Here is a 16,547-nt window from a genome sequence, read left to right as displayed (position 1 = left end):
AGCCTCCAATCAGGGTAGAGGACGCCCTGATTTAAACTTGTTTTGATTGGCGGTTGGTGGTATCTGCTGATCCACAACAGCAAGGAGAACACTTTGAGAGGAATAAATGATGGAAGAAACTTCTGATTCTAACTTGCCACATTACCCGTAATATCATTCTATTAGTGTGTTGAGAGTAACATTAGAGTCATTTCACATAAACTTGAGTTGATTAAGCAAAGAAAAAAAAAACAATAGGAACATTACAGCCATAATAAATCATAGTATTTTGGATACTTAAGTGCATTTGAAGGTAAATACTTTTGTACTTTTACTCAAGTCTTTAAACTTGAAAGTACAAAAGTATTTGCCTTCAAATGCACTTGAGTATCCAAAGTACTATGATCTCTACTTTAATACGTTGTGTGTACTTCATCCACCTCTGGTTTTATATGTCCTGTATATGTACTGTTTTTTCCAAATTCAGACCTTGTTTTAGATCTTCAAGTGTTACTTATTTAGGTGTTAGCCGTTTCTTTCACTGGAACATTGCATGCTAGTTTTGGACTTCCGAGTGATAAATGTTTAAATATTGGCACTTCAAATGTTGACTCTTTCTATGATAGTCCAAGCATTACATTTAAATGATGTTCAAGTCTTTTAAACTGGTAGTTCTTCCAACATTAGTCCTTCCAGACTAGTATCCGGCACACCACCACGATGCCAGAGTTGGGTCGTTCCAGTGCTGGGAATTGCGGTTTCTATTTCAGCAGCAGCCGCTTTACCAGTGTTAATCGTATTATTCGTGCAAGCGGTAATCCTTTTAATCTCGCCAGCGTAAGTTGTGCCAGAAGTTGTCGAACGCGAAGGCACTGTTTTCCCTGCCAAAAGGACAAGCATGAAATCTCTGTATAATGACGGAAGTCTTCTGATGATACAGACACACACTTTATAAAGACACACATCATCAGATAAACACGCTTTTTTCCCCCTATACGCATATGATGATTGATTCCCCGGAGCGTATTTTTTTTTTTCCAAATGTATTTTTCCTCCATTCTGGTTCGCGTTTGACACAAGTTTGGATCGGGTTTGGACCACATCATAAATTTGGATAACCCTGGAGCAAAACAGAATCCCAAATGCTCAGGGAAACAAGGTATTCTTAAAAGCGTCCTAAAGCGCAATGTGTTTTTGCTATCTTGGGCGATTTATTTTTTGTGTGGGTTTTTTTTTTTTTATCAGTCATTTCAACATACGTTTTAGTCTTGTAAAGACTCGCAAAGACTTGTACGAAAAAACTTATCTCCTTCACAGTATGTCTTGAATTTCACATACGCTTTTTACATCGGATCAGAAGGGTCCCGGGGCGCTTCAGGAAACAAGCGGACGTGAAAGCATCCTAAATTGCGGTGTTGTGCGTGTGTTTTTTTTTCCTATTATTCATATACGCTTCCAGTCACTTCCTCCATCCGTCTCTTACAATTTCTTTCCCCATTTCTTTTCTCTTGCGTTCTCTTCTCCATGAATAGCCTCAGTAAAGGGGAGCAGGTCTGTTAGAGCCGTGCTCTTTGGCAGAAATATGCTTTATGCCACCTCATGTTAAACGCATTAGCGTTTCTGCTCCGCTCTACTCGGCCCGCAGCCGGCCAGACGCTTCCTGCTCCTCTCCAAACGACACGCGCAGATGGAGGAAAGACAAGAACGAACAAAAAAAAAAAAAAAAAAGCGAGGGAGGGGTGGTTCTATGGATCAGGGATAACCAAGTGGAGTTTTATGATTTGAAGCAACGTTTCAAACCCAAATCCGTTCGCGTTCGTGCTCCATGAAGATTTGATATAAACGAGTGCCACGCGTTTAGCGTTCCCTGCTCCCATTCCGGTTCGGCCTCCGATTTTAGGTCCTCGTTGAAACGCTAATGCTGACGCCAAAGCTGAGGCAAAGTTTCTTCGGCTTTATTTCTCCAGCGTCAGGAGAACATTTAAGCTTTGCAGTGGTGTTCGAGCAAACTCTAAAACTGGATTTCCTTGTGTTTGCGGTCGGAATGTTGGCTGGAGAGATCAGGGCAACCAGGAATTGTGTAAAAAAAAAAAGAAAGAAAAAGGAGGAAAAGTGTAAAAAAAAACATGCATGCACGCAGGGATTGCGAGGTAGCGCTTACATGTTTATGGTGTATAACGAGAAGTTTGTAATTTCGCTCGGTTGGGGTTTGGTTTGGTCCGTTTCTGCCTGTGTGTGTGTGTGTGTGTGTGTGTGTGTGTGTGCGCCATTGTGTCCTGTTTAATCTCCATCCTAGACACTTTAGCAGTCAGGGAGTTCTGGGAGCCGCTGTGCACAAAAATTAGCGATTATGTACCAACCGCTGAGGTCTTATTCACATACACACACACACACACAACACACACACACACACACACACACACACACACAGTTAGCCGATCCCTCTCATTCTCTCTCTTTCTCTCTCTCTCTCTCTCTCTCTCTCTCTCTCTCTCTCTCTCTCTCTCTCTCACACACACACACACATTTATTGTGTCTTATTGTCACTGTTTTGGGCTTTTCTCATTGAGGTGCTCAGCAGGGGGCGTAATGGGAGGGGGTTCACACACACACACACACACACACACACACACACACACACACACACACACACACACACACACACAAAGTTTCAGCCATGGTTAGACTTTTAATCATGTGCGAGCGCACACACACACACACACACACACACACACACACACACACACACACACACATATGGACACACACACACACACACACACACACACACACACACACACACACACACACACAGGCAAAAAGATTTAAATGTATGCTCACTAAGGTATAGACTATCTAAAATGAAGAGTTGTTGGACAGATAAGTTATTATTGTACAATTTATAGACAAAAGTATTGGGACGCCCGACTTTTAAAACCATATGTGGTTCTTTTCCAAACTTCACTGGAACTAGGAGACCCAAACCTGATCCAGCAAGACCCTGCCCCTGTGCTTCATGAAGATATGCTTTACATGGTTTGCTTTAAAACACCTTTGGGATGAATGTGAATGCTGACCGCACCCCGGGTCTCCCCACCTCACCTATATCACTTTACTGCCATGCTTGTGGCTGAATACATCTCACACAATCTTGTGGAACATCTTTCCAGAAGAGGTGATTAAAAGAGCAATTGAGGATGTTCAAAAAGCACATATCATTCTAATGGTCAGGTGTCCACAAACATTTGACTATTTAGTGTGTATTATATACTATATATATATATATATATATATATATATATATATATATATATATATATATATATATATATACATCTGGACCTTAAAAGGGTTTGTGTGTGTGTGTGTGTGTGCATATGTGTGTGTTTGTGTCCTTAGTGTCTCCTATTTTACTGATCCTGGAAGGTCTCCACATCCCCCCGTGGAGCTCGTTTCCACCCTGAGAAATTTCCAATTCGGGTCCATACTGAGAGAAAGAGTGGGTGTGTGTGTGTGTGTGTGTGTGTGTGTGTGTGTGTGTGTGTGTGTGTGTGTAGGATAAGGAATCTGTGCTTAGACTTCTAGTGTAATGACCTCCTAAATCTACTGCATACACAAAAGAGTGAAAGAATGACAGCAAAAGAAAGAAAAGGGAGAAAAAGAGAGAGATTATAGTGTAGGTGGACTTTGTAAATCGAGGAAAGTTTTAGAAAATGAGTTGCACTGAACAGACTACAAAATCCTTTCTTATATACACACACACCCTCATACCCCCCCCCCCCCCCCCACACACACACACACACACACACATCCGGATTTTTGATTTCAAGCAATCCAGTACACTGTAGCACACTCCTAACGTTCTTTTTCCACTAACACAGTTGTCCATCTCGTCCTGATTCTGGTTCTTGTTCACATCCATGTTTATCATCATCATCTTCATCATCATTGCGTTATTTTCCGTCTTCTTTTTTGTCAAGTTTATTTCTTATTCTCGGCCTAATTCCAAGTCTGAATCTTTCTTGTTTTCTCTCGCTCAACTGCATTATCTCAGGGAACAAGGCAGAATTTACATATATGGAATTATCATCAGGAGATACAGAGATTTCCGATTTAATATTGGAAACGGTCCAAAGAGGTTCAAGGTCACAGCAAGGTCAAATGTGGAAATAGTTTTTTTCTTAAATAGCTTCCTTCCTGCCTGAAGTGTATTTGAAGGGTCTGGTGTACAAATTAGGAACAAGAAGGAGTAGACCTGGTGCTGGTAGTGATGATGATGGTAGTGATGGTGGTGCTGATTATTATGGTGGTGGTAGTGATGTTTATGCTGGTGGTGATGGTGGTTGTTGTGGTGGTCATGGTTTTTGAGGAAGTTGTGGTGTTAGTGTTAGTGGTGATGGTGGGGATTTTTGTGGTGACAGTGTTTGTGGTGATGGTGGTGCTGGTGGTTGTGATAGTAATGGTGGTGGTGCTGGTGGTTGTGGTAGTGGTGGTGTTAGTGTGTGTGGTAGTGGTGGGGATTTTTTGTGGTGACAGTGTTTGTGGTGATGGTGGTGCTGATGGTTGTGATAGTAAAGGTTGTGGTGCTAATGGTTGTGGTAGTAGTGGTGGTTTTGGTGGCGATAGTGTTTGTGGTAATGGTGTTGCTGGTGGATGTATTGGTGGTGCTGGTGGTAATGCTGGTGGTGATAGTGTTTGTGGTAGTGGTGGTGGTTTTGGTGGTGATTGTGTTTGTGGTGATGGTTGTGCTGGTGGTTGTGGTACTGGTGGTGATGGTGGTGCCGGCTGGTTTGGAGTAGTAATGTTGGTTCTGGTGATATTGCTGGTGGTGGTGGTGATGGTGTTGATGGTAGTGATAGGGGTGCTTGGCCGTAGTGGTGAAAATAGTTGTAGTAGAGGCTGGTGATGGAGGTATAAATGGTGGTGACAGTGGATGTGGTTGTGCTGGTGGTAGTGATGTTGGTGCTGGTGGTTGTGGTAATAGTGTAGATAGTGGTGGTGGTGGTAGTGATGGGGTGCTCGGTGGCAGTAGTGGTGATGGCGGTGATAATGGTTGTGGTAAGGGCTGGTGATGGTGGTAGTGATGGGGTTTACAATGGATGTGGTTGTGCTGGTGGTGCTGGTAATGATGGTGATACCTTCGTAGTTTTACTGTTGATGTTTTTGAAGATTTTTTCCTTTTTCGCTTTTTTCATACAGATTCTTCCTCTGCCTTCATTTTACGCTTGTTCTTATTTTTGTCCTCATACTTAGATTTTGCTTTTTGAACCAGTTCTGCTATTCTTTTTTTTCTAGTGTTTATTTATTTAATTTTTTTACCCAGAATCTGTGCTTGTTTTCTGTTTTTTTCTTGCTTTTGTTCTGATTCCTCCTCTTCTGTGTAAAATGCGGAAACACTAACATCAATAAAGTCTCTTCAATATATAAAAAAAAAAAATATTCTTAAATAGTTTTGAAAATAAAGACAAAATAAAGAGACACAATTATAAAGAAAATCAATGTCACTTTCAATGCAAATGAATTTTTTTTTTCTTGTATCTATCCGGTTTTCAGTTTGTTTTCGTTTCTGGTTCTTCTGCATCAGCATTGGATTCTTTTTTTTTTTTTTTTTTTGAACGTTGATTATTTGGTTTTTATTCTGATTATTGTTTGTATATGTAGGTTTTCTTTTCAACTATTTTTTTTATTGTTTATTCTTTACTTCTAAGCGATGGTTCTGTTCCTGCTTTCTGCTCTGCTTCTTCTGCATATTTAGGTTTTGGTTCATGTTCCTGTTTCTTTCCCTCTGGAGAATTATGCATATTTTTATTGTGCTCCTTTTCCCCTGGTTTCATCTGCTATTCCATCAAAGCTGCGTATGTGTGTGTGTGTGTGTGTGTGTGTGTGTGTGTTTGTGTGTGTGTGTGTGTGTGTGTGTGTGTGTGTGTGTGTGTGTCAGAGGCTACTTCTGTTGATGGTCAGATAGTGTTCAGGTATGTGTAAGTCAAGAACATCAGTTTAACACACACACCCTCACACACATACACACACACACATAGACGCTATTTACGGTAGCTGTTGTGAGGTGAGGTGAAAGGTCGAGGCTTCACCCAGGTGAGACACATCACTTTTCGCAAAGGGAGGATCGGATTTCTGAATTCCCGCAGCTCTTTAACACTGACTGAGTGTATTATTCAACGACTATCAATGATTCAGGACTCGCACACACACACACACACACACACACACACACACACACACACACACACACACACACACACACACACACACACACACACACACACACACACACACTTTCATTCACTCCACTCCACATACACACATTAACCCTCATTCCCCCTCAAGCATTTCTGTCCTTTTTCGACTTCCTTTCTTTTTCAACCCAACCGCCTTTGATCCCCCTTTTCCCAAGGGTTTGCGGGTAAATCTGCGGCTGTAATTATTTATCACGGCCGCATCGCTCCTCTTCATTATCCGCGCAAAGAGAAAAGAACAGAAGCAACATTATTTACACATCAAGGGAAAAATGAGAGATGCTATATCTTTTCTCTTCTTTTTTTTTATCTTAATCTTATTATTAATATTTATATACACCAAGGAACAAGCTTAATTCTGATTCTTGGTCAGGAGGAGATGATTAATTATTTACTGCACCAACCGTGATAAGAGTTCAGATATAAAAAAGATTAGCATTGATACACTATATGTACTAATACAGTGGTTCCAACCCCCGGGTCAGTTGGTTCCCGGGCCGCACAGAAAGACCTCATAACTTACATTATTTCCGTTTGATTTATTATCTGATTCTGAACGATGAGTTATTTTGGAAAATGACCGGATTCTCTCTGCCACATCTGTCTATGACTCACTCTTGATGCATGTCATGATGCCTCGGTCACATGTCTTACCTCCATCCTCTACCTTCTTAAAGGGGCTGCTCCGGCCGCTAACACATAATACATTACCGCTAAATTGAAACCCCCAAGCGAGAAAAATGAACAAAAAACCCCACAGTGGATTCATGTTTATTATTATATTTAGGAAATGCCGGTTTTTATGTCGGTCGTATCATTTTATTTTGTTGTATTTATCCGCCACACCTTAAAGGCCGGTCCGTGAAAATATTGTCTGACATTAAACCGGTCCGCAAAAAAGTTACCAACAAATTGAAACACACAACTGTGTCAGATGTCTTTGAATGTGGCAGCATGAAATTTTCCTTTTTCCTTCACTTGAACTAGGAGACCAGCATGGAAATGCCCCCTTGTACAAAACACCTTTGGGATTAATTGGAACACCGACCGCACCCCAGGCCTCCTCACCTCTGGCTGAATGAGCACAAACCTTCACAAAATCTAGTGGAACATCTTCCCAGAAGAGGGGAGGTTGTTATAAGAGCAAATGGGGCAAAATACCAATCTTGTGCTCACGTGTCCACAGACTTTTTTTCCCATATGTCGTATATAAGATTTATGAAAGAAATTTGCTTAAGTATTTGTTTATCAATTTGTTTATTTATTTATTCGGGGTTTTTTTGCTAATGGAATGGCATCTCTAATGTTAGTGATTTGTAAAAGTCAGAATCTATTTATTTATTTATTTATTAGGGAACGGAGTCTCCTTTTTCAGTGCTTTATAAACGTCAGACTTGCTTCGTTTCTTCCATTTAATTCTTTTTTTTTTTCTTAATCCAAACCATTCTCCTTAACAATAATGTTATGACTGTATGATAACCTCTAATTGATAATTAGTCATAATACAATATCAATTTGTTCAAGCAAAATTGAAAAATATAGCTTTTCAGAATCCCTACAATAGAAAATAAATATTATAATGGATGTCTATGAACCATTATATACTAAGAGTCGTCAGAGGGTCTGCGTTCAACTACAAAAAAAACATGCGTCTTTCTTGTCTCCTCTCCGGCTTTGTTTCTGTCTCAAGGGGAATTAAATTGAATCCCAAACACCATTAATGCAGCGTGTGGATGTGGGGAACTTCTAAACACATGCTCTTGAGATTTATTTAAGCAATAAACAGCAATATGGCTGTTTTGCTTTCGATCGTAGCGTGTTTACTGGCGATGGACTGCGGGCAGTCGGGGGAACAAGCGTAGGCTGACAGTGGTGGGTTCGTATGCGGTGGAAGAATTCTATGAGCTGTTGACACTGTGCTTACCCTGTGTTCTAAAGAGTTTAAAACCCGAATGCTGTTGAAACACATGGCACTCAATTCTCTTCGTCTTTCATCCCGTTTAGGTGGAGATCACGCTCCAGGATGTAAACGACAACCCTCCGGTTTTTCCCACCGACATCCTAGACGTGACCGTCCAAGAAAATGTGGGCGACGGATTCAGGATAATGCAGCTAAAAGCAACTGATGCGGACGAGGTAAGAAATTCCTTGTGGGAAAAAAATTCAGCTGGAATAAAGGGCGCCCCTGAACGGTTATGCTAAATATACCTGAAAGTCCAAGCGATATTCAGTGCGATAAATTCTGCTCTGATTACGACGACGTAACCTGACGAGCGCCGCTCAAATGGATCGGTCTGGGGGTGTGATGAATAACATTAACAGAATGTTGAAATCTGGCAAGAAGAGAGATACAGAAAGAGAGAGCAAGAAAGAAAGAAAGAAAGAGAGAAAGTGTGCACGAGTGTGTTGCGGTTTGGAATCGGATCGGACCCTGCAGAATGCCATTGTCTCGCAGCTGAATGAAATTAAATCGCTATAGACGGAAAGGAAACTGTACATTTGGCTGATGACCTGGGAACGGTATTTGAGAGGGGAAAATGATTTTATAAAGGAAGAAAAATTAAGGGTAATGGAAATCTGCTTTCTCACTCCATGTCTCTCTGGTGCATTTTTTCATCCACCTGTTTTTTAGGATGAAAAGAATAGGCAGTCTGTCCAAATAGTACACAACTACATTTACATTTACATCTATAGTACTTGGCAGACGCCCTTATCCAGACCGACTTACTTTTGTTTTGGTCAGACAACTGAGCAGGGCCCAATAAGGGGCCCAGGCAGAACCGTTTCTAGGCATAGGTGGTCGCCTAGGGTGCAACCAGATGGGGGGGGCACCAGTGGAAAAATACACTGTGTATATTTACATACTTAAATTCAGACAATTTTGCAATGATTATTGTGTGGGGTGAAGCATTAGGGTGGGAGGGCAGAGCCATTGGGGGGTGACAATTGGAATTTCGCCCATTTGCCAAAAAGGCAGGAAACGGCCCTGGGCCCATGAGTGGGAGCATGGTGAGGCCGGGATATGGACTTACTAATCCAAAGTTTAATGTCTTAACCACTAAACCACCACCTCACTGTCCCCCTAGTTTCTTTCTTAATGGCGCTCACACTCACTCACAGTGGGTTAACAAATCGCATACACTCCGACAGTCTAATAAGAAAACCTTCGCATCTTGTTATTGGTGTACTGACGGAGGGAAAGCACAGACATCCCTCTTAAAAAATATATATATACTGTATATATTCAAATTAGCAGTAGATACAACAGGTACACTGTTCCCATGCTCCTCAAGAACCCTATGAAGGTAGAATGATGCTATTTTAAGGGTGTAGTATAGATAATACAGATAGTAGAAAAGATAGGTAGTAAAGTATGGTGAGGTTTGGGACAGAGCCACATGGACTGACCACTTGTCAAGAGAATTGTTCATACTGACAGTAGAACCCATTGTATGGTAACGGTACATGCCAAGTAATATGAATAATAAAGCGTGGTGTCATTCAGGTGTACGCAATTGCACGCATTGTTCCTATTGCAACGGTTTGTTGGTAACAGTATACTGCAATGATACAGCGAGCACGCTTTTGGCAGCCGGACGTTCTTTTAATGACATCATCGTGCAATCTTCTCCAGAACTTTTTACACAACGGTAGTCCGTACTAACACACAATAACTCACCGCGAGTTTGCTTAGCATTCGAGAAACATTTGGCCGCACAACACGGAACAGCTGCGCAGCCTGTCAGAGTTTTTGGGTTGGTCCCTCGGTTCTTGTCTCGCACTCGTTTTCCCCTCCTTTCCTTTCGTTCCGATCGAGCCACTTGAGACGTGTTCCGATGAGTCCCTGCGAGGCTGCTCGAGTTTGTTTTACATCTCCTCTTCCTCTAAGTTATAAAACCTCTGCTTCTTTCCCACCTCAGACAGGAAACGTGTAAGAAACTATTAAGCCAGTTGCGCAGCTCTGTTACAGTACTTAAGCGTTATGCAAACCCTCCTTCACACCCTGATTTGGTGATCTATCACTTCATGTTTGTTTGTGTTAATAGATGAGAAACACTCATCTATTCCCAAATCAGTGAAATCACAAGAACTTTTCCGACAACAGGGCTGAAAAGCGTTTCCTTTTCTCTCCAGGTGTTCTCAGATTGGAAGTATAATGCACACCAGTGCCAGTGTGCGTGAACGGCAAACATAAGTCCAGTCAGAAAGATCTGGAACCTTTTTCAGCTAAAGCCACATGTGTAAGAAAAAAGTGAGCCAAGCTCTATAACAACAGTCAAGCAGACTGGAACATGTGTTTGGTTTCTGCAGGATTTCTCATATCTGAAAGTCTGGCTCTCCACACGTTGGCACAGAAATGTATAAGCCATTCTTAGGTTTTTTAGAGTGGGTGTAGACAGACTCCAGGTGGAGAAGATAGGGTGAATTTAGAAGGGTTGCAGGATTCCTCAGGACCGCAGAGAATGGGTTTTGCTTTGACCTCTTTTTTTAAATGGGGAACTAGTTTTGATCACCTCCAGTTGGTACAGAAGGATGCAAATTGGATAATATCTCTCCCTAGGCTACGTCTCCACTGATCCAGATAAATTAAAACATGGCGTTTTTCGTTTTCGTCTAACGTCGAAAAACTCTTACGTCCCTGTACTGCACAAGACGCTTTGACCTGTGTCATTCCTGTCTGCTGTGTATTTACTTTCTGGCTCTTTGCAACGTCGGGGCAATGACCAACATTTTCGTTCACTGAAAACATAGTGGAGGGCCAACATGTGTTTTCAAACAAAAATATATTAGTGTGGACATGGCCATAGGTATGGTCAAATATAGCATATGACCAAAAGCATGTAACCAACACACCCATATTTAATTAAATTCAATTAAAAAAATATGTTGAGCACTTTTAACAATAAAGATTTCTCAAAGCAGCTTTTCACATGTTAAAAAGAGGTTGTAAAAGTGTACATCTAGTTTAGTGCCTATAAGTTTGTTCCTTATAATTCTAAGCTTATCCCTAAGGAGTGAGCAAATGGTGACTGTGGCAAGGAAAAACTCTCTGAGATGGCATGAGGAAGAAACCTTGAGATGAACCAGACTCAAAAGGGAAACCCATCTTCATCTGGGTGGCCCTGAATGTACAGTTTAATCATTGTTGAGGTGTGCAATTATAGGTACTTAAATGCAAAACTGGTCATGCAATTTGTGGTCCTGAGCCATTGTAGCAGAATGGTGATTAATTACAGTTCCAATCCATCCTGAAATCCATCTTGAGTTGCTCAGTAGCTTCATGGATCTTCAGGCTGTTGATGTGGAATCATTTCCAGTCTACATTCCAATTTATCCCGCTGGTTGTTCAGAATGGTTAAAGTGAGGACTTCTACATCAACCATCTACATTACTGTATACGACAGCATACAAAGACATTCTAGACAATTGTCTGCTCTCTTTTTTGGGACAAAAATTTCAGGAAGTCCCACAAATGGGTGTGATAGTCAGGTATACATATAACCTGTAGTGTAAGTCTGGACAGGGTTCCAGTGGTCTGGTTGATCTACTCAGTCTTTTAGCTTTTTTCAGGTTTATGAACTCATTTTTTCCCCTTTCCATCTTGGTCTAGGAAAGTATTTCAGACATTTTTTTTGAGTGGTAGAGTGGAAACTGGATACAAGTGTAATGGGTTTATATGTTTACCATTTATTAAGTACTATTGAAGTTGGCACTGGTTGGACTGGATAAGGTTTTATCTTGTCTTAAGTTAGCAATGTTGGCTCTGTAGTTAGTTATTGCTTTGCATAGGTTGGCAGTGGTGGCTCTGGAGTGGGTTATAGCTCAGCTTAGGTTGGCAGTAGTGGCTCTGGAGTGGGTTAAAGCTCAGCTTAGGTTGGCAGTGGTGGCTCTGGAGTGGGTTAAAGCTCAGCTTAGGTTGGCAGTGGTGGCTCTGGAGTGGGTTATAGCTCAGCTTAGGTTGGCAGTGGTGGCTCTGGAGTGGGTTATAGCTCAGCTTAGGTCAGCAGTGGTGGCTCTGGAGTGGGTTAAAGCTCAGTTTAGGTTGGCAGTGGTGGCTCTGAAGTGGGTTAAAGCTTAGCTTTGGCAGTGGTGGCTCTGGAGTGGGTTAAAGTTTAGCTCAGGTTGGCAATGGTGGCTCTGGAGTGAGTTATTGCACTGCATAGGTTGGCATAAGTGATTCTGGAGTGGGTTGTGTTCTGCATAGGTTGGCAGTGGTGGCTCTGAAGTGGGTTATTACCTTGCACTGGTTGGCAGTGGTGGCTCTTTACTGTGTTATTGCTCTGCTTACTTAGGTTATATCCACATTCAGGTTGTTGCTGATGGATCTGGTTTGGGTTTTAGCTTAATTCAGGTTGGGACTGGTGGGTCTGTGTGTATTACTGCACTACTCCAGTAAATTCTGCTGGGTTTGAATAAGATATTTAACAACAGTATTATTGTTCAACAACATGAACAACAATCCTCTGAAGTTGGTCTGAAGCTCTGGGCAAGGCCTGAACAGTTTTTGGTCCTTTGTTCAAGTGGGTCTGGATAGAGTTTTAACTCTTCTCATTTTGGTCCGTTTAGATCTGGACAGTATCAAGTAAGTGCCAAGTAAACCTTTGTTATAGTATATTCTTCTTGCCTCAAAACCAGTTTGGATGTACATATCAATTCATGGTCATTTGTATTAAAATATGGGAAACACTTGTCTGATCAGAATCATCTGTTGAAACCTCAAGAAGCGTTTCAATCAGCAGAGCAGAGAGGGCTTTATTTCACCCCAGGTGTTCTGTAGTGTAGACCCATTGCCAAAGAGGAAGGCCGGCCTTGGCCAACATGGATACAATCAGGAATATCTGGAGCTTTAGCAGTAAGAGCCACATGTGTTACAAGGGAACGAGCGAGCCAAACTCTGAAACAACAGACCAGCAGACTGGAACAAGGATCCAGACATCCTAACGATCTCCAAGGTTTAACTATTGAACATGTGGAAACCGTGTGGACAGGATGAAAACACAGTTTTCTCTTTATCCCTCTTCCCTTATTTCACTTTAGATTGAGTAGAGCAAAGAGAGAAAGAAACTTGCAGAAAAACTCTTGCACTGTATTCATGATGACAGAATTTCTTTTATTTATGTTTTAAAATGTAATACTTAAATTAAATTTTGAAATGGTTTACATTTTTGATGAATAAAGAGTTAGGCTAGAGGTCTTCTGAGAAACCCAAGCAGATACTGCAGATTTGGTCTGTGTCCATTTAGAGTAGCTTTAATTAAGCCTTTGTGTTGTAACAGCTTGTCAGCACCGGAGTTCGGTCTTGTTACAGGAAACTGGGATTTCCTGTAAGACCCAGCATTCGTCCCTGAATACTTGCATATACCAATACCCCATACATTTCTTCTCTCCTTTCTCCGTTCTCCAACTCACTCCATTCCTCCCTCCTTTTCTTCAAGTCTCCATCTCAAAGTTAATTCAAGTTCCGTATGCCCTCTGCATCCTGTCATGTCGTGTCTTAATTGCTCTGGCGGTCCAGTCCAAAAAGAACTATAAAACCTCTCAACATTTTAAGTGGAGGTCAGACAGACGGAAGCCTCCATCGTTCTCCTGCTCAGTTCACGGCACTTAAAGAGTTTTAATTGGTTACCAGAGGGAGGGGTTTTCACCTAGGTAGTTGATGGGTAATCCAGACCTAGAGCAGGAAAGACTGAATCGTTTTGAGTGAAGAAGAAAAAAAAAAAAAGGAAGGAAGGAATGTACACAATCTTTTCTCCACCACAATTGTATTCATTTCATCAACCCAAAGTCTGTTTGTTTGCTTCTTCAAATTTGCACCAAAGCTACAAGGCTTATGAAGCTTACTAGTAAGTGAAGCATAAAACCACCAGTTTAGCATTGTGCAAACTGCATCCTTAAAACATCGCACGCTCACCTCAAACCGTTTTCAGTTGTTTATGAACGTTATGTGGTTTCGGACACTTGGGTGTACATCATGCATTTCATTTTTACTCTAGATACAAAGTCCCAAAGCAACCGGACTTCAGGTGTTAATGTTACAGATAATTGACAGCTTTAGACTCTGGACTGCCAGAGGAGCGTTTGTTGGTCCCTTGAACCAGACCTTTAATCCTCAATACTCAACCACAAGCTTGGAACGGATTCTGCCACACTTTAGAAGTCGCTTTGTATAAAATGAATAAATGTAAAACCATTGATACAGCAGCACTTCTCTCAAGTCAAGGCTAGTGTCGCTTCTTTATTTCGAATTAAAAACATATTTGAGAGCATGGTGAGTGGTGTTCTTTGAATCATGTCGTGCATGGAGCCAGCTGTCTGGGCCTCCATTGTTTTCCGTGTTTAAATAGACCCATCATGGTCTGTCTGCAGGTTTTTTTTTCCTCCTTGGACTTGCTATAGTATCAAATGTGTAGCGCTTGTGCTTAGCGCAGGTATCGAGGGATCTATTAGCTAAATTTATGGAGGAATGCAACACCAGTCCGAGTTCAAAGAGCAGGGCAGTTCCTCTGAGATCATACACCATTTTTGACTGCTACCGAGCTCTGGTTCTACTTTTTGCACTCTTTAACACGCTCTTTGTTTTTTTCTTGTTTTCTTTCTTTATTTCACCAAATCCTATACTTTGTTATTTACGTATTTACGTGGTGGTCAAATAACGGTTATTGCGAGAACATGTGGTGTAAGGCCCAGTCACAAATAACAATGTTTTGAATGCCATAACTTTGTACAATTTGTACAATTAGTGTTTAGCATATGAAACAACATAAATCGTTAAACAAGTGCTACTCTTCGGAGATGGAGGTTAGCACTTCATAAGTGCTTTTAAATAAAATAATGACCATTAAGGAACCTTGTTATAACGGAATATCCGTGTTCAGGCAGTAGAGGTACTCAGCTACATCACCTCTGACACTCAATGTTTCTTGCTGTCTTGTTGCAAGCCTTTAGAAATGAAATTCATTGCTGTTTTTGACCCTATCTCTTGGATTTACTGACTTACTGTCAGGCTCCGACTGTGATTATTGGATGGCTCCCTGCTGTTACAGCAATAAAATGTTACGCTAGTGAAACCTGAGTGCTTTCTCACTAGATTTTATTGTTAGACATTTTTGTTTCTTGCGTTGTTTAGCGCAATACGGACATCTAATTCTGAACGGGGCTCATGCGCTCATACGTGCCCTCTCGAAGTGACTTAAACCCAACACCCGAAGTAATGAAACACTCAGCACTCTCAGTAATTGAGATGAATAAATTCTGAAGGGTGTAAAAATAGATACAGGAAACCTAGATGCTATAAGATAGTGTGTGACAAAAGGGGCTAGCTGATTAAAAAGTATCTGTGACGTTCAGAAAATGTGTTTTACGCTCAAATCAAGAGAATTTTGTGCTAGATAATACGTGACAGAATTTTTGATGGATTCTCTTTAAGGTTTATTCATATGAACAGTAGGAACAGTCAATAAATGTTAATAATCTTAGCTTTTATCCACTAGTCAGCTAGCAAAGCATTTTAATTAGACTTTTGCTGATTGAGCTCTTCTAATATCTAAAAATGAGCTAAAAGCTAATCTGTACAGATTTAGCTAGTTCAAAACGAGCTGGTACATATTTCTGAGAGGATCACTAAGATATTCATTTGTGAATGTCGACCTTCGAGGCTCTATAAGATGAATTCATTTTGCATGATAGTTTTTCTGAGATTTTTATCATAAATATTACTCATAAATGCTCACTAACACTCACTAGGTAGCCAAAATCAATCTGACTTTGATTTCTGAGAGAGGTTTTTCCTTTTATTTAAGAACATTAACAATGCTCATTGCTAACACTAGTCTGCTAGCTAAAATATTCCAAGTTGGCAGGCATTTCTGAATGATTAGTTTTATAACAATATTCATAAATGTAAACAATTATTATGTGCGTCGAATACGTAGCCAGACTCTGTGCTCTGCCAGCAAACCCTTGTCTGTGTTTATCGACAAAATGTCAGCAAGCGGTCTGTAGCGCATATTTCCAGTGTCGGGCTTGCTAGCATCCTAAATAGTTTGAATAGTGAAAGAAGTGAGACAAGCTTTAGCAGGTGTTTTCGGACAGCTCAGGATGCACCTGTTAAAACAAACCAGTGTAGATGAGTGTTTTACAGGAGAGTAAGCTTTAGTGATGAAACTGTGAAAGTCTGCTAAATGTATTAGCACAACACTGGTTCACTTGTCAGCAGATGATGCCCTTATGCTAGTCTTTATATTTGTACTTCACTACATTATATACACATTTTTACTTGTCCACCAGTTTGCTAAATCTAGAAGGGGTAAATAC

At 41.0% G+C, this 16,547-nt stretch overlaps 1 protein-coding gene across 1 annotated transcript in view; it reads left to right on the top strand.

The window, feature by feature from the left end:
• The window catches only part of fat4 (FAT atypical cadherin 4), a 102,814-nt gene that overhangs the window by 43,186 nt on the left and 43,081 nt on the right, over window positions 1-16,547 (top strand). Inside the window, exon 2 of the mRNA XM_083566020.1 lies at window positions 8,238-8,369. Coding sequence (XP_083422146.1) covers window positions 8,238-8,369 — 132 coding nt within the window. The remainder of the gene's footprint in view (window positions 1-8,237; window positions 8,370-16,547) is intronic.

The sequence above is a fragment of the Silurus aristotelis genome (assembly GCF_946808225.1).
Source record: "Silurus aristotelis genome assembly, chromosome: 17".
Classification (NCBI taxonomy): Eukaryota; Metazoa; Chordata; class Actinopteri; order Siluriformes; family Siluridae; genus Silurus; species Silurus aristotelis.
Note: the sequence above shows the minus strand (reverse complement) of the source record. Positions and strands in the feature narration are given on the sequence as shown.